The sequence below is a fragment of the Nelumbo nucifera genome, chromosome 1 (genome assembly GCF_055504915.1).
Source record: "Nelumbo nucifera cultivar China Antique chromosome 1, China Antique-T2T, whole genome shotgun sequence".
Lineage (NCBI taxonomy): Eukaryota > Viridiplantae > Streptophyta > Magnoliopsida > Proteales > Nelumbonaceae > Nelumbo > Nelumbo nucifera.
In genome coordinates, this window is record NC_142649.1 from 16,535,270 (window position 1) to 16,561,331 (window position 26,062).

The 26,062-nt window shown below is 38.2% G+C and overlaps 1 protein-coding gene across 1 annotated transcript; it reads left to right on the plus strand.

The window, feature by feature from the left end:
* Positions 1-1,129: 1,129 nt before the first annotated feature.
* On the plus strand, positions 1,130-25,538 carry EBS3 (Alg9-like mannosyltransferase family). Its single transcript, XM_010278730.3, has 10 exons — positions 1,130-1,567; positions 5,456-5,543; positions 5,863-6,022; positions 16,278-16,495; positions 16,667-16,962; positions 23,769-23,883; positions 23,975-24,113; positions 24,266-24,462; positions 24,930-25,019; positions 25,097-25,538. The coding sequence occupies exons 1-10, from the start codon at positions 1,296-1,298 to the stop codon at positions 25,226-25,228; spliced, it is 1,707 nt and encodes a 568-aa protein (XP_010277032.1). The 5' UTR covers positions 1,130-1,295; the 3' UTR covers positions 25,229-25,538.
* The last annotated feature ends 524 nt before the right edge of the window (positions 25,539-26,062 follow it).

Below are 26,062 nucleotides of genomic sequence, written 5' to 3' on the forward strand. Positions count from 1 at the left end.
TTAATGGTCCAAACTAATATACCTGACAAAGTAGACGAAGGCGAGTCCAGATCTCCAGCACACAAGAACACCTACATAATATCGCATACACATACATAGAGAACATCTCATCCTCCTATATAGTATTATGCATGGGGGTAGTGTGTTGTCAGTAAACATGGGCAGAGTTTTTCTGGGCAGGAGAAATCGACGAAGGGCAAGGGAAGCTGAACGTGTAAACGCTTGTCTGAGAAATCTTCTCTCCACTCATGATGAAGTTTGTAAACTCTAGGTTCTATTTGAATTAGAAGAGGTATTGTCCAAAAGAAGCACCTCAATGGATAGTCGCGGATCTTCTAATGCATTAATACTCCAACTATCCCCAAAACATTCAGTTGGACTTGTACCACTTTCTATCGAGTTAAACCTATGCCAGGTTTGTGCTGGTTTATTTAGGTCCACTTTCTATCGAGTTAAACCTATGCCAGGTTTGTGCTGGTTTATCGAGTTAAACCATACTGCTAGACCGAAGACCTCTATCATAGTCTAGTTTTTTCTTTGATGCCTTGTTCATTTTTCATTAAACTGGGGCGGGTTCCATAGAAATACCCATACTTTATTGTATTTCAATATTGGTAAATAATATCCTAGAGAGAATTGGATAAATAACTTTCAGGTCCATGGATAGGTGTTTGGCACTAAAGCGTTTTATTTTTGTTGATGTGATTAAATGGAATCATGGGATTCGGGAAAATGAGAAGTTTTTTGAATCGTTAAGGTGACGTGGGACATTACTAAGGTGGTGTGGGACATTAAAATTTGAAAAAAATTACTTATTTTCTGAAATATCATACAGCTTTCATTATAAATATATTATAATAATAATCCAGATCAATTTAAATGCCCATTTAACTTGCATTTTTATCAAATACGATTTTTTTTGTATTTTTCAAAAAATAATGAAAGGAAACACTTATAATTCGGAAAACAGAAACGATTGTGAAACATTACGGTGACAAACACCTATAACCTACCCATTTCTCGAATCTCGAAAAACGAACAACGCATGTTGTCAAGCAAAAGTACTTTCTACACAGTCGCATCTCCGCTCACAATGAAGAAAACAAAGTTAACAAACAAAACAAAAAAGAAAGAAAGAAAAAGCAAAAGGAACTCCCTTTATTAAACCGCGAATTTACTTGTAGCTATTTCCCCTCCCGTGCTTCAAACTTCTTTTATCTCTGATACTCGGAGAGAACAAATGCATTGATGATTATATGTAAGTGGTGATCGAATCGATCAAAGAAACAGCATCAATGGCCCTCTCGACGCGGCAGCGACGCCCTGTTTTTTCTGATTCATCTGTTTCATCATCCACTTCATATTCGAAACTCGACAAAGCGGAGAAACCAGAGCCCAAAGACGAAGACATAGGGTTGGGCTGGATGCTGCCCTTGTTTGCGTTGGGGATGCTGAGGTATATGAGCGCCCACTCCAACATCATTCACGATTGTGATGAAGTATTCAATTACTGGGAGCCGCTTCACTTCCTCCTCTATAAATCTGGCTTTCAAACTTGGGAATACAGGTATGTTTTGATCTGTTTGCTAAATAACTTTAATTTTTGTTCTCATGGGATCTTAAGAGTTATGTTTATTCTTGTTTTAGTATTTTTCGTACTGATTGCTTTTGACCTTAAGGTGGAGCTGGTGACACAAATCATGTCTGGTCCAATAATTGAAACTGATATTGATCGAAGGAACTTCATGGAGTAAAATTCAGAACCTCTACGAAAACAGTAGTCATTCTTATTTTTTAAAAGGTTCTACTGGAGAAAGAATTTCATTTCTATATTCACTCCGTGAATGAATGTCCTAGACTATTGGCTTGAACTATGGGATCATAAAAATATGTTTTCTGTCCTATGAGATCATAAAAATGATAGAGCTTGGTTTTAATAGCTTCAACTAAGTTAATGTCGTTACTGGAACATTTTAAGGGGAAAAAAGAAAAAATAAACACTTTTAATAGTACTAGTAATAAAGTTAAAATCCTAGGAGAACTCAAGGGACTGTGATTGGAAGGGACATAATATTTCATGTTTCTGAGGTTTCCTCTGGAATGGTTATTTGGTTTCATATGCCTGCTCGGTACTCACTGTAGTTGCGCTTTGATGACTTGTCCAGCCAACCTGGAATGTGGGGCCTGGTCGATCCAATGCCTGACTTAGGCATTGCATGACATCTACATCTCTAATGTATTGTAGATGTGCGAGTCTCAAGGTCTTACCTCTTGAGTCTCATACCTAAATTTCATGCTTGGACCCTGTTACAGGCATTCTCCTCATACAGTAATTGAAGTGGGGTTATCATCAGAAGACTGAGTTTAAGATCAATGCATCATGTACAGACACATTATTGTGACTAGTACTTTATTTATCATGCTTACTGTAGTTAGGGTTTTTAAACCCTTTTGAGTTTTGAAGTTTTATTTTATGTTTAGAATTCTTAATACACATTCATGTATCTTTAAGAGCAACATGTATGTACCCTTCCTTGTGACTGTATTAAAAATGAAATCTGCAACTTCTATGACTTTGGTATGTGTTAATGGTTAAGTGCCATCAATGGAAACATTTCCAGGCTTATTACCATATGTGTATGTGTGATGATCATATCATTCATATATTCTTCTTATATAAAAATAGTCCTTATCATAGTTTTCAAGGTGGTTTTACTTAAAAAAATCCATCGCCTAGTTTTCAAGGCACCAAGGCGAGGCTAGGCGATAGGGGGGCGCCTTGTTGCCTTGTCACCTAGGTGCCCCCGCCTAGGCGATGGATTTTTTTAAGTAAAACCACATATCCTAGGGTAGTTCCCTAGGTTCCATAACCATCTTTCCTTAATAACTATCCATAATTTTCATAAGAAAATTATAAACTTCACGTTTAAGTTTAGAAAATCAACATATTCATGAGAAGAAAAAGAAGAAAGAAAAGAAAATTCAAAAAATATAGGGGCTGAACCCCTATTTTTGTTATAGGAAAAGAAGAAAAGAAAAGGTGGAAGAAGAAGAAGAAATGTGTTGATAAGACAAAATTTTAAATTCTTCCCTTACTTATTGGTTCAGATTTTGAAGTCTTTGAGGGTTCAATATGGCAGTTAGTGATGTTTGTGTTGATTAAACCCTAGCAAATAAGAAAATAATAAAAAGAAATTAGTTTATTTTATAAGCAGTTAGTGATTTTTGTGTTGATTAAACGAAAAAATGAATATTTTTGTTTAATAATGTCTATTTTGTAATTATAATCTCAAAAAAATAACTATATAAATGTATTTTATAGGACAATATACAAAACTGCTTGGCAACTGGGCGAGGCGAGCCTCCAATGGTGCCTTGTTGCGTAGGTGTTGCCTTTGACAACTATGGTCCTTTTTTTTGACAAGTAACTATAGTAATTTCATTAATAAACTCCTTATTACCCAAAAACAGTGGATTACATGACACAAGGTGATATTTTTTACGGTTCTAATTTATTCTTAGTTTTAAACCATTTTTAAAGTGTGGAGCTGTGATTTGAGGGGTTTGATTGGATGGAGGCATGAAGCGTAGTTCAGAACCTATCAAAAATAACACCTCACATAGTTACATTATGCTGATGAAGCGCTCTGAACTATGCCTCACATCACGCCTTCAAGAGCCTCCTTGTGCCTGGGAAACTTATTCCACTTACGTTCTGAACTACTCTCTCCCTTGCTTACTTAGCCCTCTCAAGTACCACTCTCTTTAGAAATATGCAATTGAGGCAGGGAAGCAACTCCTGACTGCAAAAAGTCCTATCATTTTTGACCAAATACTGTAAGAGAACTTACAGTGTAACAGTAAGTGGCTGACTGTCTCTAGGCCTTATTGCATAAAGCAGAATTTGTGTAGGGTATCTGCATCCCCCTTTGAATTAGATTTTCTCTAGTCAAGATTCTTTCAAGAGTGGCTGACCTGACAAAAAAGAGAAAACTACATTAGATGGCACAGGTGCATAGCTGCCTGGTTAACCCATTGTAGAAGGATCTCACAGAGAATTGCCCAGAATTTTCCCAGGCCCAAATTCTCTTATCTTCTCTATTTACTACTACCTGTGTGTTGTAACTAAAGTTTCTGTAGCAGCTCTACCATTGGGGTCACCTCCTAATCATTTAGGTTTCTCCTAAATATGGGGTTCCATGTTACAATGCCATTTTCACTTTGTAGATTCAGCTATACATGCCTCCTTATCAGCTGCTAGTTCAAACAGAGCAGGAAATATATCTTTTAGAGGTTTGTCTTCACACCAACAACCCCTTCAGAACATGATTTTCTGATCATTTCCCACTAGAAACTTCACACCCTTGCAATAGCTATTGTAAGCTTTTTTCACTCCCCTCCAAACCCTATAGTCATAAGGTTGCCTCACCTCACCAGAATCCCACCTCAAATTTTGTGTGTAGTTTCTGAAATTGAATTTTATGTGAATGGATCTTTCTAGTTGGACAAGAACTGTCTTGTCCAATTTAATTTTTAAAAAGGGAAGTTGTTCTTTTTTTCCTTGTCTTTCTTTTGGCAAAGCATGTTCAGCGGTCTTCTCCGGATGACCTCCCTAGCAATGTGAATAGATGTTGTGTCTCAATCTAGGCCATCTACCATTTGACTGTTCATGTTGAATCTGATCCGGTCAGATCTGATAGGACTCGATTTGAATTCAAATCCTATCGGTAAGTTGGATCTTCGAAAGATCCGATCTGACTTGTTTTCTTTAAAAATTAATAAATTATTAAAAGAAAAACAAAATATACTAATTTAAATAAAGTAAAAACAATTTATTTTCATGATATATATATACATGTTTTTTATAAAAAATAAATAATATAACCAATTTATAAAAATCTAATATAAAAATATATTTATAAATAAATACCATATATATGTATTATATATATTTATATTTTATAAATATATAATATATATTGGATTGGATCTTCTCGGAACGGATAGGGGATCCAAATCTGATCCAATTTCTGATCGGATCCCATTACCCGATCCGATCCGTTCAGGGGTGATCCGAATTCGACCATATCGGATCAGATCGGATCATGATCCAATCCATTTGCATCCCTAGTTGCATGGAGTAGGACCTCCCCTACCCACATGATGTCCTATAATAGCAATCACTTCACCTGCTATGTTTTTACCTAATCCTTCAATTTCCTTATTGAGGTATGACATCGACTTTTCCTTCATATATTGGTGTATACTCATGGAATTTGGTGTCCACACTCCACAATTAGTTGATTGGCCCCAATGCTTGAAGTGATCAAGTCTGAGGGAATATTTCTTTGTTATACCATGATACCATCTTCTAATAATAATATGAATTTCTGTTGTTGACAAAAAAATGATACCATCTTCTACTGAACACTGTTTGTATATATCTTCATTGCAGCTCCCAATTTGCCCTTCGGTCATATCTATACATTCTTTTTCATGAGTTAGTGGCTCAACCTGCTTCCTGGTTGTTTGGTGAGGAAAAGGTGAGATGCTTCCATTCTTCTTCTTCTTTTTCATTGATGAACAAGTGAATGAAAGTTACCGTTTCCAATAAAAAAAAGTGAATGACAGTTGTACTTTGGAATCCTTCATATAATGTAAGTTACCGTTTCCAATAAAAAAAACTGAATGAAAACTTACACTCTTCATGCATTTGTACTAGTGCAAATGAAAATTGCATTGCAAAAAAGGAGCTTAAGGACTAATTGGCTATTCTGTTCAGGCACTAAATGCTCCCTTTTCTTTTGTTACTGAAGTAGTTGCATTTGACGTTCTATTAATCATTCCTTTCTAAAATTACAGGTTAGAGTATTCTATGCGGTAAGACTCTTCCTTGGCCTTATCTCAGCCATCACAGAGACTGTTTTAGTGGTTGCTCTTTCTAAGAAATATGGAAAGCGCCTTGCTTCTTATACACTTGCAATGTTATGCCTGACCAGTGGTTGTTATTTTGCTAGCACAAGTAAGGTGTTTCAACTTCACTCCTGTTTATGCTAAGATATCTGTCTCGATCTCTGTTAATTTTTGCTATTTAGTGCCTGTTTGGGAGGGCATTCATATAGCAGCTTCAGGCTTTACAATGTGGGCCCCACCCAGACTAGGCCTGTAAATGGAGTGACTTTGAATTGAATCAAGTCATATTCAAATTTAATTCCAACTACAGAATAGGTGATTCAAATTCGATTTGATGTCCGTTGGATATTCAAAACTACACACTGAATTCAGCTTCAATTAAAGAATTGAATATTCGAATTTGACTGATTGTATAAATGTTAAAAACTTAGTTCTAGAAATCAGACTGAGGAAGAATTGAAAGAAATCCCTCCAATGCTGTGACTTGTGAACAAGAAACAAGGACCTCAAAAAACTTGGAATACGATGACACGAGAAAAAATATTAAAAGCTAGAACAAATAAGAGAGAGATAAATACATCTTGGATGGTTGCAGCTGATAGAAGCCGTAGTTCAAAAGTCGGAAGTCAGAACGTTGTGAAGCCCCTTTTCTACAAAACCCGGTGCTCTCTCCCTTCTCTGTGCTTGCTCTGAACTCTTTTTTTTTATGAAAGATACAAGAGGTGAGAGATGGAAATAGGAAAAACAAGGGAGATGAAGCGGAGAGAGGGAGGGATTAATAGCTAAATGAAGCAAAGCAGAACCTTACCAGTGAGCGAAGACGAAGTAGAGGGGAAAGTCCTCTGTTAAAAATGTAAAATGGTGAAATGTCAAAGGAAGAGACTGTTCCTTTTCTCAAAATGTAATGATAGCCTATGTCAGTACTCTTTACAAGTGGAAGAGTGAGAGGGAGGCAGTTTTTGTATTCAAAACATTAAAAAAGTTACAAGCTAATAAAATAAAATAATATATTAATTTATGTCAGCTTATGTCAGTACTCTTTACAAGGTAATCATGATAGCTTCTGTTAGTGTCATTTAATAAAATAATATATTAATATCTTGTAAATATAATACATACATACATACATACATGAGATAATTCTAGATGATGACAATGTTTTAAAACGCGGAGGCGTGACGTGAGGCGTTCCACTACCTAGAGGAGTGAGGCGTAAGCCTCCTTAAGAGGAGGGGGTTAGGATGAGGATGAAGAGGAAGGGGGGATCTCATATTTTCTTTATTTTTAATAAAAATCTTTTCTTTCCTTTTCTCTTTTTTTCCTCTCTTTTTCTTTCCCTTCCCTTTCTTTTCCTTTCCTTTCCTTTTTTTTTCTTTTTTCTTTTTTTCTGTCTTTTTATATAAGATGTGCATGAGGCGTTCACCTCTAGCATGCCTCATGAAAAAAGCGTAAGAGGCGTAAGCCTCAGAGGTGTTAGTGCCTCTGGCATACGCCTCAGGGCGTTTTGGGAGTGCCTCCAGGCATATGCCTCCCACGCCTTTTAAAACACTGATGATGATAATGATAGTAATAATGTATCCAAAAATTTCTATAAATACGTATTTTTATTTTTTGTTATTATATGCCTTTTGCTTTTTATTATTAATTGGATGCATATTGCAAAATCCAAATCTAATTACATAAACAACTCATCTAAATATGTGATAATTGGATCGAGTTGTGAAGTTTCAAGTACATTGACAGGTCTACCTGTTTGGTTAGATTCTTCTTTTTATAATATTTAATCTTATTTAGTTTTTTTTTTCTATTCATTTATCAAAAATGTAAGATTTAAATAAAGGAAATTGAATGAGGTGAAAAGTAGTAGTTCAATTTACAATTTAAACCTCACAATTAAATAGAGACTAAATTCAAAAATGAGTATTTTAGTCAAAAGAAAGTTCCACAGTCTTATTTATATTTTTAATAGTAGTGTAAATATATAATTATAGATGTGTTCATTTTTTTTCTATTTCTTTGTAAAAATAATTCTGATATTTCACACTTACTTTTTGTTTAATATGATAATTAATTAATATTATACATGTGCCTGAATGTTTTTTTGCAATATTTATGTATTTTTATATTATTATTTTTTATTTTTTATTTATGACATTAAATGTTAATACATTTGACCTAAAAGTTGAACTGTTGATGTTTGCCAAATACTAAAATAATTTCATTATTGGTTAGTTCTAAAGTATGTATTTCATTTTCATTATCAATAAAAATAATTCTTTTTATTACACTTATTTTTTTTCATTTGGTTAATAAAAGTTGTAGAGAACATTGATGTGGGCCCCACAGCTGTGGTACCACTCTGTCCGTAGGGTAGAATGTATCTAGTCACAGCTGTGGTTATTTTGTTCTGTTATTTCTAGTTTCAGTTTTATATTGGTTGTTATTTGTTAGTAGTTATGATGTAAACACCAAGGGCAGATATGTCCTTTCATGTAACTAGCATAACCTATATATATTAACTTAAAGTGGCGGCGGCAGAATATTGACATTCTGTTCTTCTCCTCAAAATCTGTGTTCTATTGCTCTTCCATCTCTCTTCTTCTACATCTTCTTCACTTTCTCTTCTCATCGAACCTAAAATCTCTTAGTGATCAAGACTGAATAGCAATCTTGAAAACCTACATGGTATCAAAGCCAGGTTAGGGTTTTTCATGTGAGTCTAATACCAGCCGACCACATGAGAATCTCCTAGGATTGAAAGCTGAAAAGGAGGAGTTCGCAGACTGATTCTTGGAGATCGCCAAAGGTACTAGCAGCTGTTGGAAACTTGCTAGGGTTGCAGAGTGTTGGTGGTCAGGAAGGATCAGAGAAGACTAGGGTTCAGGTAACCCTAGAAGGCAGCGAACTATTTTTTCCTTGTAAGTTGTTACTTTTTAATAGAAGTTCTTTCAGAGAAGATAGGTTGGACCTATCTGGAGGGGAAGGCCGAACCATTCTAGCTCTTTCCTTCTTTGAGTTCCTAGGGTTTTACATCAAACCATGGACCGAACTGTGTTTCTCTCTACTCTAGGGCTTGAAAGTGATCTGCGGCAAGCCCTAGTGGTTGACTGAATTCTGTGATCTATCTAGAGCTACTCTTAAGTTGATTGGTAGGTCCGATCAAATTCTAGGGTTTCTTATTAACCCTACTACAAGCTCATCTATATAGTTTGGACTGTGCGACTGAATTGCTTCCTTTCAAGACTGATTAAAACCCTAACTTTCCCTAGCATATCAGTTTTGTTTTAAAGCTGTTCTCAGAGTTCTAAGGGGGTTAGAGATCTACAGACAACTACTGTTGTGTTGGCTAGTTGGTTTCAGATCAGAATTACTTCGGTTTTGTGCACATACACTGAGAATACAGATCAGGCCTATACTGTTTTGATTGTGATTGGTGATTCAAGTACTGTTTTGAGACTTGACAGAAATGGAGTCTAAAATTCAGGCAGAAGGCAGTCTTGGGAACATCAGTTATGGTGGTATTTCTGAGATGGGTGGTCAGATTACGACCGTAAAGTTTGATGGATCAAACTATTTGGAATGGGCCCAGTCAGCCATGATGGCTATTGGTGGAAGAGGTAAATTAGGGTACCTCCTTGGAGATATGAAAGAACCTTCCAAGGGAGACCCGACATATACCAAGTGGATGCAAGAAAACTACTTGGTTATGACATGGCTGTGTAATTCTATGCAGCCTCATATTAGCCGGAATTATTTGTGGGCAAAGACAGTTAAGGAGATATGGGATGTTATGAAAGAAACTTACTCCCAACCCCTTAATGTTGCCAGAGCATATGAATTGAAATGTGAAGTGAATACCCTTAAACAAGGAGAGAAACCGGTATCGGTCTACTTCTCTACCTTGAAGTCCCTGTGGCATGAGATTGATCACTTAGAGACTCTTGAGTGGGAGAGTCCCAAAGATGCTCAGACCCATAGAAAGCACATCGAGACAAACAGAGTGTTTGAGTTCTTGGCGGGATTGAACTCAGAATATGATATTGTGAGGCGGCAGATTTTGACTAGAGACAGTGTGACTCTCTCTCAGGCTTAGTCATTTGTACACAGTGAAGAAACCAGAAGGAAGGTTATGATGCAACCCATATCAGCCTTTGTAGCGGCTACACCCAAATCAGGGGGTGATTCAGAGAAAGACAGGAGGAAGGAAGACAAGAAGGATGTAGTATGTGAACATTGTAAGAAACAAGAAGGGCACTGCTCATGTAGCCATGAACACTGATTCAACATCCTCATTTGGCACAAAAGGAACATCTTTGGAGACCTTAGCTGCAGTTCGGGCTGCACTAATATAGCTAGAAAAAGAGATTGGAAATTCAACTCCGCCACCGCAGCCTCCATCAGCCCCTGTCACATCTGCCTTCGCCCATTCAGGTACTCGAGCTTCAGCCTATCATGCCTCAGCTCCAGGTATTACTGAACCTTGTTGGGTAATAGACTCAGGTGCATCTGATCACATGACTAGCTTGCCTTCACTGTTTACTACTTACCATTTGTCTTCTGGTAGAGATAAGGTATCTATTGCTGATGGCTCCCTGGTTCCTATTTCTGGGAAGGGTGACATCAAGCTTTCAGATACTATCTCCCTATCATCTGTTTTGCATGTGCCTAAGCTTGATACTAACCTTCCTTCAGTTAGTAGTATTACCAAGCATATGAATTGCTCAGTAACCTTCTTCCCTGACCGATGTGTTTTTCAGGACTTGGAGACGCAGAAGGTGATTGGGACTGGCCGTGAGACGAATGGGATCTATCTGCTCGGGGAGCGATTTCGTCAAGGAGAGTCAGTAGAGAAGTTGTCTTTTGTTTCTAAGAGTGTGAGTCCGGTTATGCTTTGGCATAACCGATTAGGTCATTTGTCTTTTCGATCTTTACAGAGTCTGCTTCCTACTCTATTTGAGTCTATTGAGTTGTCTCAGCTATAGTGTGAAAGCTGTGAGTTTGCTAAGCATTGTAGAAAGCCTTATTTATTGAGTAATAAAAGGAGTGATAATTCTTTTGATATTGTGCATACTGATGTTTGGGGGCCTTATCATATCCCTTCCATGGGTGGGCACAGATATTTTTTGTTATTTGTTGATGACCATACCCGTTTTTCTTGGGTTTATCTCATGCGTTCACGAGATGAGGTACCTTCCCTGACCCAAAATTTTCACCAAATGATCCTAACCCAGTTTGATGCCAAGATCAAAGTTCTCCGATTTGATAACGCAAAGGAATACTTTGCTAAATCATTGACATCTTATCTTCTTCATTATGGGGTTATCCACCAGAGCTCTTGCCCTCATACACCTCAGCAGAATGGAGTTGCCGAGAGGAAGAATAGGCACATTTTGGAAGTGGCTAGAAGCCTCATGTTTACTTCCAATGTCCCTATTCGCTTCTGGGGGGACGCTATCCTCATGGCGGAATACCTTATTAATCGGGTCCCTTCCAGGGTCCTTGATATGCGATCTCCTTTTTCACTTCTACACCCACGTGAGGACTTGTTTTCTATTCCCCTTAAGACATTCGGTTGCACTTGCTTTGTTCAGCTTCTCGGACCCCATCCCTCCAAGTTCGAACCCAAAGCATCCAATGCATCTTCCTTGGTTATGCACAAACTCAAAAGGGTTATTGCTGTTATGATCCTGTCTCCGGGAGGAAGCTTGTCTCCATGGATGTCACTTTCTTCGAGGGGACGCCCTATTATCCTCGGGTTGCCCCTCAGGGGGAGAGTATTGAAAGTGGGGGTTTGAGTTCTTGTCTTCAGGGGGAGAGCAGTGAGAGTGGGGCAGTTCCTTCACCTATTCCATTGGGTGATGAGAACTGCAATGGTGAGGGTGGTCAGAGGGATCAGGAGTTGAGGGTTTATCACAGGCGGTGCAGGCAGGTTGATCCTGATCATCAGCAGTCCAGACCAGCTCCAATTTCATCTGCAGTTCCAGGTCCAGATACTTCAGTCCCAGAGCCCACAGTGACTTCCCCTACATATGATCTTGACCTTTCAATTGCAGTCCGTAAAGGGAAACGACATTGTACCACATCCACAGCCCACTGTATTTCTCATTTTTTATCCTATGATCACCTATCTCCTACCTACAAGTCCTACCTTAGCTCCATTTCCAATGTCCCTATTCCAAGAACAGTGCAAGAAGCCCTATCCGTTCCTGAATGGAAAGATGCAATGCAAGTTGAGATGGATGCTCTGTTGAAGAACAACACCTGGGAAGTAGTTGATTTGCCAAAAGGAAAGAAACCAGTTGGATGCAGATGGGTATTTACGGTGAAGCATAATGCAGATGGATCTATTGAGAAGTATAAAGCTTGGTTAGTTGCAAGAGGGTTTACACAGACTTGTGGCATAGATTACTTGGAGACATTTGCATCGGTAGCCAAGATGACTACTATTCGAGTTCTCTTGTCCCTTGCAGCAAGTCACACTTGGCCTTTATAGCAAATGGACGTGAAAAATGCCTTTCTGAATGGAGATCTACAGGAAGAAGTTTACATGCGTTTGCCACCTGGCTTCTATGATGCAGAAGTAGGTAAGAAGGTCTGCCGGCTCAACAAGGCTTTGTATGGTTTGAAACAGTCACCTAGGGCTTGGTTCAATAGATTCAGACTAGCACTTGTGAAGTTTGGATATGTACAGGCCCAGTCAGATCACACCCTATTCATCAAGAGGGTGAAGTCCTCTTTGACACTGTTGGCAGTATATGTTGATGATATTGTGGTCACAGGGAATGATAGCCATGAGATTGAGTCTCTTAAACAGCTTCTTCACCAAAAATTTGAGGTGAAGGACCTTGGTGTACTCCGGTATTTCTTGGGTATTGAGGTTGCTAGATCCAAACAGGGGATCTTTATATCTCAGAGGAAATATGTCCTAGACCCATTGGCAGAAACTGGAAAGTTAGGTGCCAGGCCTGCAGATACACCAATTGAATAGAATCACAGGATTAGTGCCGAGAGTGGGGAGCTTCTTGAAGACAAAGTTATGTTCTAGCAACTGGTAGGAAAGCTCCTATATCTCTGCCTCACTCGGCCAGATATTACTTATGCTGTTAGTGTTGTCAGCCAGTACATGCATTCTCCTAGAACCACACATCTTCTTGCGGCAGAAAGAATCTTAGCCTACTTGAAGAGATGCCCAGGTAGGGGTATACTTTTCAAGAACAACAATCACATGAAGGTGGAGGTTTATATTGATGCAGATTGGGCTGGGAGTGTTGATGACAGAAGGTCTACCTCGGGATATTGTGCCCTTGTGGGAGGAAACCTTGTCTCTTGGAGAAGTAAGAAACAAAGTGTGGTCTCCCGGTCAAGTGCTGAAGCAGAATACAGGTCCATGGCCAATGGAGTGGCTGAAATCCTATGGCTAAGATCTCTACTTGAGGAGTTGGGTATTGAGTATGAGAAGCCCCTGATGCTGTACTGTGATAATCAAGCTGCCATTAATATAGCACATAATCCGGTACAGCATGACAGAACCAAACACATTGAAGTTGACCGTCATTTTGTGCGAGAGAGGGTCTCATCTCAAGAAGTATGCCTCCCTTACATCACATCCAGTATGCAACTAGCCGACATTCTTACTAAAGCCGTATCAAGAAAGAAGCTAGAGGCGGATCTATCCAAGTTGGGAATGATAAACATATACTCCCAACTGGAGGGGGAGTGTAGAGAACATTGATGTGGGCCCCATAGCTGTGGTACCACTCTGTCCGTAGGGTAGAATGTATCTAGTCACAGCTGTGGTTATTTTGTTGTTCTGTTATTTCTAGTTTCAGTTTTATATTGGTTGTTATTTGTTAGTAGTTATGATGTAAACACCAAGGGTAGATATGTCCTTTCATGTAACTAGCATAACCTGTATATATTAACTTAAAGTGGCGGCAGCAGAATATTGACATTCTGTTCTCCTCAAAATCTGTGTTCTATTGCTCTTCCATCTCTCTTCTTCTACATCTTCTTCACTTTCTCTTCTCATCGAACCTAAAATCTCTTGGTGATCAAGACTGAATAGCAGTCTTGAAAACCTACAAAAGTATCACAAATGTGTATTTTTTTTACATTTTTGTAATTTTCTATATTTATTTCTATTTAAAAATTTTATTACCTAACTATGACTTCATAGGTTTATCAATTTGATTTGAATGGTTGAATTGCTTAGCCATCACTTGGATAAAAGAATGTTTTTGCTTTTTAGCCAATTTTAAAATATATGGGTTTGTATTGTTAAAAATATTGACATAGATCTAACTAGTACCATTTGTTGGTGAAAGATAACTTAAATATAGGATTTAATAAGAGAAAATGGAAGTTAATACTTTTAAGTATAAGACTTAATGAAATGGGATTGAATGAGGTGGAAAGTAATAATTGAAGTTACATTTTCAACCCTTACAATTAGAGATATAATAAATAGACAAATATGGGCATTTTAGTAGCCATCAAAAGTTGGCATTAAAGCTGCAATAAAATGACTTTCATACCCTTTATCAAACAAAGAAATAGAGTGTAATTTTAGTCCATTAAAAGTTTCACACTACATTCACACTTTTATATATTGTATGTGTATATACATAATCTAATCGAATATATATCAAATCAAATCACATTGTATTCATATTTGATTCGATATAAACGATATGAAGATGAAATTCAAATTTGGCCGTTTAAATTATTCGAATCATTCGAATTCGATTTGATTAGGGCGAATCTCAGATTTGAATTCAGATATTCGAATATCGTTTACAAGAGTAACCCAGTCAACCTACAAGCAATTTTTGGTGAAAATCCACGAAAGCCCATAATAGCTACATTACAGATGGCATTCCACTGAAGCTTCTTTTAGTGTCTTCTCCAAAGCAGCTCAATCAAGGCTTCAACACTCTCAAATGGGCCATTGTTATGGTGCAATTCAGTGGGTTGATTTAGAATGCAATGGCCATCTAAGTTCAATTTGAGGATTGAATAATCAATCTCTGATCAGTGAATAAATGATCAATCTGAGCTGGTCAAGCCTAATCCAGTCTGATTGTAATTCATTTATCCTTGGTTCAACTAGGATTTGTTGTAGTTGTCTTGGATTCGCTGACAAGGAATATAGGGCCTTTTGAGTCTTGACCTCATTTGTCTGTTTGCTTGGAATAATACTTGTACCACCAAGCTTACTATTATTGTTATTAATATTATTGTGCCCATAACATATGATAGTAAGTAATATTAATTTGCTGGCTTGGATAGGTATTGATTTTCCAAGCTAAGCCCAATCAAAGGTCTCAAAGTACTTGCCTTGAGAAACTTCTGTAATACTAGATGAATTTAGTTGTCTAAAACTTTATTAACTTTTGTAATGATTAGAATAGAATCACCTTTGAGGATTTCAGGCTCAAGGAGTAGTAGGTATTTGGTTGTTTATGGGCCTAGTATATAACTGAACTATTGTGGGGGAGGGCTTATTGAATACTAGGGCGCACCTAGGCACACAGGTGAGGTGCATTTTAAGGTATGCGCCTTACTTAGGCCCTAGGCACAACACTTTCAAAAGGCACATACCTGGTGCGCCTTGTGCCATAGCCAAGGCATACACCTTTTTTTTTTTTGCGCTTTTTGTTCTTTTTTGAACTTAGAACTGGGCTAAGGGCTCTATGCTCGGATCCCCGACCAAGCCTCCTTTTTGGTAATGTTGTTCATTCATTCATCCTAATAAAATATCTTCTCAAAAGGCAATTAAAATTATAAAATCTTTTTTTCTTGTGTAGGGATTAAAAATTTAAGACCCTAACCACTTGGTGCAAAGGTGGCTCATAGAATCGGGAATGCAAAATGTTTTCCATCACGTTAGCTATTTGAAGTAATGCAATTGGAAAAAAAGAGGTTGAGGGTTTTACATGCTTGAATATGTTTTATATGTTTGATTTTATTTTTAAATTTGATCTGAGTATGTTTTGCATGTTAGGTTTATGCATTTTAATTTTAGACAATAGGTCTTCCTAAAACATTTATTTTAAAATTTAAGTTTATATTTTTAATTAATATTATGTAATATTTTTATCTCTTTTAATTTTTTTTTGCATTTTTTTTTATTTTTTTGCATTTTTGCACCTTGCTTTGAAAAGGTGCACGGCCTTGTGCCCTGTTCCTCGGGTGCAAATTGTCCCTTGCGCTTTTAAGACAATGGTATTGGGGCTGACTCCTTTTAATTGTTCTATTATTGGAAAGAATCATTTTTTTGTAATGTTTTTTTACTGTGTATAGATCTCTCTCACTCTCTCTTTCTCACATTTCTCTGATGCTTAGTGTTTGACTACATTTGCTAGGTTTTTTGCCAAGTTCATTCTCTATGTACGCTGTCACTCTTTCATCAGCTCTATTTCTTCTTCAAAAACCTGCCATGGCAGTTTCAGTTGCAGCTGCTGGGGTGATCCTTGGCTGGCCATTCTCAATATTGGCTGTTCTGCCAATTACATGCTACTCTTTAGTGAAAAAATTCAAACAAGTATTTCTTTCTGGTGTAGCAACCACTGTTGCTCTTCTTGTAAGTTGATTAGAAAGCTATCTCTTCTAGAGTGCATATCTTGTGCCTGATGTAAAATTTTATTTTTGTTATTGTTGTTGTGTGTGCGTGTGTTTGAGGGGGCATCAAAGACAATTTAATTCTTAATGTTGTTGGGCTTTAACAATTTAAAAAGTTTTGGATTTGTTCCAGGCACTCTCAGTTTTAATTGATTATTGCTACTACAAAAGATGGACATCATCCGTCCTCAACCTACTGGTATACAATGTCTTGGGGGGCGGTGAGAGCCATTTGTATGGGACTGAAGGACCACTTTTTTATTTGAGGAATGGATTTAACAATTTCAACTTTTCTTTTGTTTTTGCATTATTGTTCCTGGTGATCCTTCCAATTAAGAGAGAGAAGTATGCCCCAGATTTTCTGGTTGTGGTCTCACCCATTTACATTTGGTTGGCATTTATGTCTTTGCAGCCCCACAAAGAAGAAAGGTTAGACCGATGCGCACATCTATGTTTTCTTATCCTTTCAAAGCTTGAATATACTATTTTGTGTTTTATTTTTTTTCTCAACACAAATTCTGATGGTTTTCTTGAAGTGAAAAAATGGATTTGGTTAGGTTTTGATTATCTTCCAGTGTCTATATATTTGAAGATCATTATATTCTTCCTACAAAGTTGTGCTCTTTTGACATGACATATTTCTAAATCTTGTGAGGATTCTATAGGTTGCATCAGAATTATACAGAAAACCATGGAAAGTAAGCATTTCAGATTAAATCTGGAAATACCTATAAAAAAAGTAAATCTAGAAATTTCTTCAGACAATTGATCTTGCATAAGAATCAAATATGAAAAGATGGTACGGATGATAGGGGGTTAATCTTGTTTCTTATTTGTTTTTTATTTATTTCTGTGCACTTGGGGACCATAGTTGTACAATACTTCTCTTGTACTAGATGATGCCTATATGTATTCTTGTACATATATTGTATAAGGGGAGAACTGTCCTTTTTTTTTTGATAAGTGAATAATGATTTTATTAATAAGAAAGGGAGTGTACATTTACCCTAAGAGGAAGCACAAGATGTTACCTCCCTTTAGAGGTGAGAGCATAAAACAAAACTTAGCAGACTACAATCATAGAGTGGCAGGAAATAACTCAACCCTTGAGACCTTGTTTTGCCAAAAAATCTACAATGGCATTTGCTGATCTGCTGACCCACTGATAGGTGACTGACATATTCCTTGTGAGCCAATTAACTTTCTTAAGAAGATCCCTGTAGCCCCATAGAACTGTTTCTAGACTCAACAACCAACCCACTACCACCTTAGAATCTCCCTCAACTATCAGATTTTCCACTCCTAGTTGGTTTGCAGCATGCATTCCTTGCACCGTAGCCAGTATCTCAGCCTTTGTTGAATCTCCAACTCCCACTGGTCTTGAGAATAGGGATAGGATGTTTCTATCCTTATCTCTTAAGATTCCTCCTATGCCTGAAGGCCATGGATTGCCTAGACTGCTGCCATCAAAGTTCAGCTTTACCACACCCTCTATAGGAGGTTTCCACTCTATCTGTAGTCTATTCTTTTTGGGGGCTGTGGAGGCCAACTCTGCCCAACTTTTCCAGAGATCCTCAAAAGAATAACCTCTGAACAGATCTGAAGTTTTTAGCCAATGAATTGTTCTTGTCAAAATGCACTTCGCTTCATCAATGCTTCTTTCCTTTTCTTGGAATGTTTTAAAATTCCTTTCCTCCCAGATATGCACTTAGCTTCCTGGTTGGGGTTGTTAGTTGGACACATCTGACCATTTCCTGTGTGCTTTATTCTCAGTGTGTTGTGAAACTAAGCTGACATCAACAGTCATAATCAATTGAAACAATTAGTCCATGGCATACAGTCGGGGAAAAGAGGTCATGGACTTCAAAGACTTGGCATATTGAGGCACTTGGGTTTTGGAAGTTCCAATTTCAGCTTGAGTATTTATTTCAGGGCCTGTCAAGATGATGTCAAAAGTTAGGTATGACACTGTGAGTTAGGGATCAAAATTAGCATTGGAGCTGGGTTATTCTAGATGTAAAACTAAACTAGGCTCTTAACAACCCCCTCCAAATAAAAAAACAAGAAAGAAAAGAACTAGATTCTTATGTAATACTGCTCACAATATATGCGGCATGCATTCTAAAGGTCCTGCCATCTCTACAATGGGTTGTGCGGTATGGAGCTGTATTCCAAAGGTCCTCCCTGATTTTCTGAAAGGAATCAGTTACAGGGTAGGCGAAGGCAATAATGGTATGGGGATTTTACTCTACAAGAAAGATTGCCCTCTCTTTGATGTAGCCTAAAATAAAGATCCTGTGGTTGAGGAGTACTATGATCAGATGAATGATAAGATAATCTGTCCAATCACAATTAGATTGCTGGAGCCTTTGCAGAACACTTCAGATCAATTTTCAGAAGACCTTTAAATAATGGAACTTGGGTCGAGGGGTTGGATTGGCCTTCCTTGAATGTAGAAGATAGGGTTTGGCTGGAGAGGAGGTGTGAATTGGAAGAGGTGAGAGAGGCTGTTCTTTCTATGGACAGATCAAAGGCTTCAGGCCCAGATGGTTTTACAATGGCCTCTTTCTCATTTACAGTTTGCAGACGATACGATTCTCTTTTGTGAAGGTGGAGACTTGAATTGGATTAGGAATTTGAAAATCATTATACCGATTTTTTAGCAAATGTCAAATCTTAAAGTAAATTTTGAGAAAAGTTGTATTGTAGGGCTTAGTTTAGGGGAAGAGGAGATCATGGAGTGTGCCGTGTCCAATTGGCCCTTAAGTTACCTTGTCTTGCCTTTGAGTGATAATCCTCGGAGAGAAGGATTCAGGAATCCAATAGTGGAAAGATTTGAGAAGAGACTAGCCTCTTAGAAGAAAAATTATTTATCACTTGGTGGGAGAATCACCTTAATTAGGTCCGTCTTAGCCAACTTGCCTGTGTATTTTTTGTCGGTGTTTAAGATTCCGACAAGGGTGGCTAGTAAGCTAGAAAAACTAATGAGGGACTTTCTTTCTGAACCAGGGGAGGAGAAAAAGGACCATAGGGTGGGGTGGGAGGTGGCATGTAGAAGTAAGAAGGAAGGAGGCCTAGGTGTAGGGAATATAAGGAAGAGGAATTTAGCCTTATTAGGGAAATGGTTGTGGATATTCTCTCTGAAAAAAGAAAAGTTGTGGGCTAAGATAGTGAATAGTATTCATGGACTTGCAGAAAATGGATAGGACTCCGGTGTTCTGGCAAGGACCACAAGGTGTCTCCTTGGAAAGCAATCCAAGCTATTTTGCCTTTCTTCCCTGGATCAGGTATGATTTGCACTCTGCCCACCTTATTAAATTTCGGGAACAAGTTTCGGTTGGGGATTCTCCTTTAGAGGATCAGTTCCCAACTTTATTTGACATCTCTACTTTCAAGGATGAACCAATTTCTACTTTCCTTGTACCTTCTGAGTCCTCTTCGGGGTTTGGTTAGAATTTGGGACTAAGAAGAGAAATCAGAGACAGAATTGGATAGTACCTTATCACTCCTTTCCATCCTTGAGGGAGTGTTGGAACCAACAGAATTTGGACCCTCTCTCCTTCTGGTACCTTCTCTTGTGCTTCCTTTTTTCAAGCCTTAACACAACCAGCTGTTCCTTTGGTCTGTCCTTTCCTGTTAAGGAGGTGTGGTCTCAACCTATTCCTTCGAAGGTGGGAAGTTTCTGTTGGGAAGCCTTCCTGGAAAGAGCTAACATAGGAGATCTTCTTCAAAGAAAAAGGCCCAATAGATGTCTATCTCCTCATTGGTGTGTCCTCTGTAAAGCCGTTGGTGAGTCTGGGTTTCACTTACTAATTTCTTGTCAATTTGCAAACTATATTTGGGAATGGTTTACTTCTTTATTTGGGTGTAGGTGGAACTCTCCAAGGGATGTGCAAAGCTTGTTTACTTCCTCTCCTAGTTGGCCAACTAAAAGAGCAAAGATTATGTGGAGATGTGTTAGGGTCGCGTGTGTTGGTCTATTTGGGAAGAGAGAAACTTGAGAATCTTCTCAGAAAGGGAAAGAAGTACAGAAGCAGTGATAACATTGATTCATGCAAGGGTAGTTCATTGGCTGAAAACATTGGACTTATTTATGGACTTTTCTCAGTTGATGATTTGCTAGGAATTGGAAGGAAATTGCAGATTCAGCCCCAGCCAAGAGGGTCTCAAATTCTGTTTGGACCCCTCCACCTATTGGCTTTACCGAACTGAACTTTGATGGCAGCAGCATGGTCAATCCTGGGCCCTCCGGAATAGGGGGAGTCTTGAGGGACGAAAGAGGGATTGTGATGGCTATGTTTTCTGGCCCAATTGGAATAGAGGACTCATTGAGGGCTGAGATTTTAGCAGCTGTGGAAGGGATTCAAAGGGCTAAGGACTTGAACATAAACAAGCTGATCTTAGAAGGAGACTTTGAAACTGTAGTTAATTGGTTAAAAGAAGAAAATTCAAGACTATGGAGCTACAGCAATGAAAAGAGGAAATACAACTGGTTGACAAAAGATATGGATGTTCAATTATCAAAAAAAAAAAAAAAAAGATATGGATGTTCGATGCACTTGGATAAAGAGAAGTGCAAACTCCTTTGCAGATGGGTTAGCTAGACAAGGGTGAATAGGAGCTATGTTTTTTGGGCTCAACTGCAATTTTTTCTGTATTTTTGGCTTTACTGGCATTTGTAAGTAGTTAAGTTACTTTAGCTCCAGTTGAATGTTTTTTTTTTATCACTTAATCAATTAATGAAATCTCTGTTATTGATCAAAAAAAAAAAAGAATGATAAGATAATTTGGGCTCAACCTTTAGAAGAAATCTAAATGATTCATAAGTTAGCCCAATGGCTGATTTGTTGAATGTTATTCAGGCATAAAACCTAATACTGAAATGATGGATGAAAGAATTTGGTCTTGGGAGAAATAAGGCAAGTTTTCAGTTCAGTCCTTTCTATTTGCAACCTCTCCTCCATGCAGGAAAATGCTTTCCCTTGACTAGATTCTGGTGTTCACATATCCCCTCAAAAATAGCGCACTTGATATGGACTGCACTGCTGCACTTGATATGAAGTCCCAGAGTCCTCAAATCTCCTTTTCGTTCATTGCAAATTCTCACACCAGTTGTGGGTAATGGTAATTTCTTTTCTTTCTTTGGTGCACACTTCTGCTTTCCTGAATCAGTAATACAGCTTCTGCAAGGTTGGAGAATTAAGGGTTTGAACAGAAGGCATAAATTATAATCGAATACACTCCTGTCAGCTATCATTTGGTCAATCTGGAGGGAAAGAAACCATTATATGTTTGCCAACAAAGATACTGATGTGGAGGAAATAAAGAGAAATCTAATAGGTTTGCTATGTTCTTGATTTGGTGTACAGAGAATTTTTCATGGTGTCCAATTTAGTTCTAACCAACTGAGGAGTGGCTCAGTCAGTGTGTTAGCTGGATCGTTCCAGCATAGACACAGATTCGATTTCCACAGCCACCAATGTCGGGGAAGGGGGGGGGTATTAATGGTGAGTATCACCAAATACCCAAAAAAGTTATAATTTGGAAGTTGGACATTTCTTTGGACGACTCTTCTATGTTTCTTTTTGTATATTCCCAATGTACAGGTTCTCCTTGTACATGGGCTGATGTACTCACTTTTTGCATATTAATATAATTAAATACTTTACCTTATTAAAAAAACAATGTATCCGGTATGCCGGTTACCGATGGCTTCAACACCAGGTTACCCCACTTACCCCTAACAGTGGGGCGGCTAGGGATGACAAGGGCTAATTTGAACTCCAAGATTCAAATCATATGGGTTCTTCAGTGATTCAAATGGGATTATGGGAATAAACCCTAGGAAAAATAAACAATGGATCAAGTTGAGTGCATATCTATGACAAAGAATCATAAATGTGAATATCCCCCTTCATATGGTTTATATTGCTTTGGTATGTCAGATTTGGGTGTTCCCTTCTATGTTTTCCCATTTTGTAGATGACTGCAATGGTTGATGTTAGTCCAACTTTACTGTCTTAGTGATTAAGGGAACTATATTTTTGTCTCTAATCCCTATTCCTTTTCCTCTGATCTGCATCTGAAGGATATGGCCTTTGGATGAGAACTACATTCCATGTTGGTCTTGGCCTTCAAGAACCTCCTTGTATACTGTTTCAGACACTTGCATTTAAGTTGGGCTTTGAAAAGTTGATCCTCCATGCTGGGAATGTTAAATGTTTAACATTCCATCTTAGGATTGATTTGCAGAAGCATATTTAAGACATTTAATAAGGGGAATTAAATGGCTGGTATTCACTATGAACCACTTGTTCAAATGGATTCCCAGGCCAGTAAACAGCTTAGCAGATATGCGGGCTAGGTAGGGAGTGAATGAAAATGTCTTGGACTGGGGTCTGCATGGTCCTGGGAGGGATTTGTATTAGGAATACAGGCAACAAGTTGTAACTACAACTAGTCAGAGACTCAAAAGTGTTGGTTGCACCTTCGTACATTCCATCTCTGTGATGTATTTGCTTATTATGCCTGCTATTTTAAGACACAAAGGCATTGCATTGACAGCGATTTTGCAGTGGATATGGCCACGATAGAAACTAAGCAGAAACTTGGGGCCTGTTCGTTTTCTGGATTTTGAAGGGGGGGTGGGGGGAGTTGGTCAATGGGACTTTGTTTCCCGTTGACCAAGATACCCATGTTCTTTTTTCAGATTTATGTGGGGTCCATGGAAAATTTATTTTCCCAAGTGATACCTGGGAAATAAAAGAACATGGGTAAATGCACTTACCCGGGTAAGTAACTTTCTGAAAAGCGAACAGGGCCTTAGGGTTAAAGGTTGTTCTTGGGTAGCTGAATTTTGAGGTTCACTTCCCTATGATTTAATGGTACCATTTTTTAATAAAAAAGTCTAAAAAATTATTGCATTTCTAAATTACTGAAGGACATGTACCAAAAATTCTATAGTGTCTTAGACAAATCTTAGACCTAGACAGCTTAAGCCCATTCATGACACACATCCTTTGAGTGGTTGAGAAGGGCTTGCCATGTTAAACCCGAGTTTAAATTTTCAAACCTGCTCATTAGACAAGCTTGGATGCTGAGGTTGAAATATTTAGTTGTTTCCTTGTACCTGTCTAGATTATGATTCTTTGAATAATTTCAAGATTGTTGGTCTGGCTTGTTGTTGTTATGAGAGATGTAAATTGACTTCTAACATTCATTTATTTGCACTACAGGTTCCTTTATCCAATATACCCACTTATTTGTGTTGCTGCTGCAGCTGTCATTGATAGTTTTCCAGATCTTTTCAGGGATAAGTACAATCCCAATGACAATTCCTGGATTGTTATTGTGAGCTTCGCCTATATTCCCATACTATTTTTCTTCAACTTTACTGAAGACACATTAATAATCATCTGCACTTCCGTTCATGCATAAACAGATTGCCAAAGCCCTCAGACCTCTGGTTCTTAGTCTCATATTGTGTGCATCTCATAGCCGCACATTCTCCCTGATTCATGGTTACTCTGCACCCTTGGAGATCTACAAGCATTTGGAACACCATGACGATGTTGGAATAGGTTAGAACTAGTTTTTTGTTACTGGTTTGTTATGTTGGTTTCAATATTGAGACATGGGTAGTTCTAAGTATTTGAAGCTATTTTTTCTATTCAAAGTTGATACATGTAGAACGATATATCTATACTACTCATCCATTTACTTTAATTTTCAGGTTCTGTGGTATGCATTGGTAGTGAATGGCACCGGTTTCCATCATCCTTCTTCATCCCTGACTATGTGGGTGAAGTTCGTTGGATAGATGATGGGTTCCAAGGCCTCCTTCCATTGCCATTCAATTCTACCTTGGGTGGGACTGCAGCAGCACCACATTATTTCAACAACAAAAACAAGGCATCTGATGAGCAATATGTAAATATCCCCTCCCTGGTCTAGTTTTAATTTTCTCTTTCACTCTCTAAGATTGTTGGTTCAATCCAAATCTGAGCAGTTATACAGGTTGACTTGTGCTTGTAAATCAATCTCAGTCATGTCTGGATGTTGGGTTGAGCATATGTAAATAAAATTTGCCTTTTGTCACACAAATCCAGGCCTAATGAACACAGTCCATCCAGCCTGATTAATCTATCGGAGCCAATTTGTTGCAAGTTGAGGTTTAATAAATTAGATGCGGTCAGGCTGGGCTCAGGCTTAACTGTTTGTGTTGGATTTGGCTATAGGATGACAGTCCAGTTTCCTAGGGTTGGGCAGGTTCAGTTGGTCCTAACTCCTTGCCAAGATCAAACCTGTCTGGTTTGCACCTCTATGGTTTCTTTGTATTTTCAGTCCTCTAGGTAAGTGATCCATCTAATATGTTCTGGTTGAATTCAATGTGGCAGCTCAGAGATGTTGATGCCTGTACTTTCCTTGTTGAATTGCAACTAAACCGGCCTTACCTTTCTCGTGGCAGTGACCTGTCAACATGGGAGGTAAGATCTGTTTGAAATGGATTGCCATTTGTTTTCAGTATTCTCTCCCTTGATTTTTCTGATTGATTGAATTTCAGGTTGTTGCTGCTTTACCCTTTCTGGATAGGGAGTTTTCACCTCCTATGTACCGGTCATTCTTCATTCCATATCTATGGCAACATAAAAATGTATTTGGTATGTACAAACTGCTGAGGAGAATACCCAAGTGATCTGGGATTGACAAGAAAATACTCCTAGGGAAAGAGTTTTGTATCCAACTCTGCTGGTTTTTGAAGTGTGATTAGTTACTACGAAGTTGATCCAGGCCAATTTGAGAAAACTTATTTGACCAGCCTAACGAGTTAAGACTTGAGAATGCCATTTTAATCTAGGCCCTTGTAAGCACATGGCATTCGTAACTGTTGGATTGATTACCCGGTGGTGAACTATGCAGTTTTTTTAAACCAATTGAAGAAGAGAGGATTGGAGTTTATATTCCTGTAACTGTGAAAACCTAGTCATCAAATTTTCATTCATTCCTGTTTAGGTTGCGTTTGGTTTCTGAGAAAACTATTGAAATTGGGAAAATTGTGGTTATGAAATGCCTTTGGGACTTCTCCACAACTTTCCCAATTTCAATACCTTAATTTTGACTGTTTTCTGTTGTCCTTGTCCCAAAGCCTGTTTGGAGTTTTTTTGTTTTTGGGCAAAAGCCTGTTTAGAGTTTGTGGTCAGGGAAAAGGAGAATCTGCTTTTACTAACGAGGTGAAACCCAAACAGGTTATGTGATGTGTTGCTAGCTCAGTTGGTAGGTTCTTGAGTTAGTTGTAGCTGAGACGGGGGATCAAATTCCATTGTCATCAGGGTTGATAGGATTAAGTTTGAGTCGAGTTTTGAGCTCCAAACTTTGATCCGAGTGGAGCTCGAATAGCCTAATACTCAATTCGACTTGGCTCGATTACACCCTTAGTTATGGGTTTGAGAGATGGGCTATTCCTGATGTGTATGTAGTCTTAGAGGTGACAATTGGGTGGGTTTGGGTTTGGGTTGTGTTTAAACCCAAT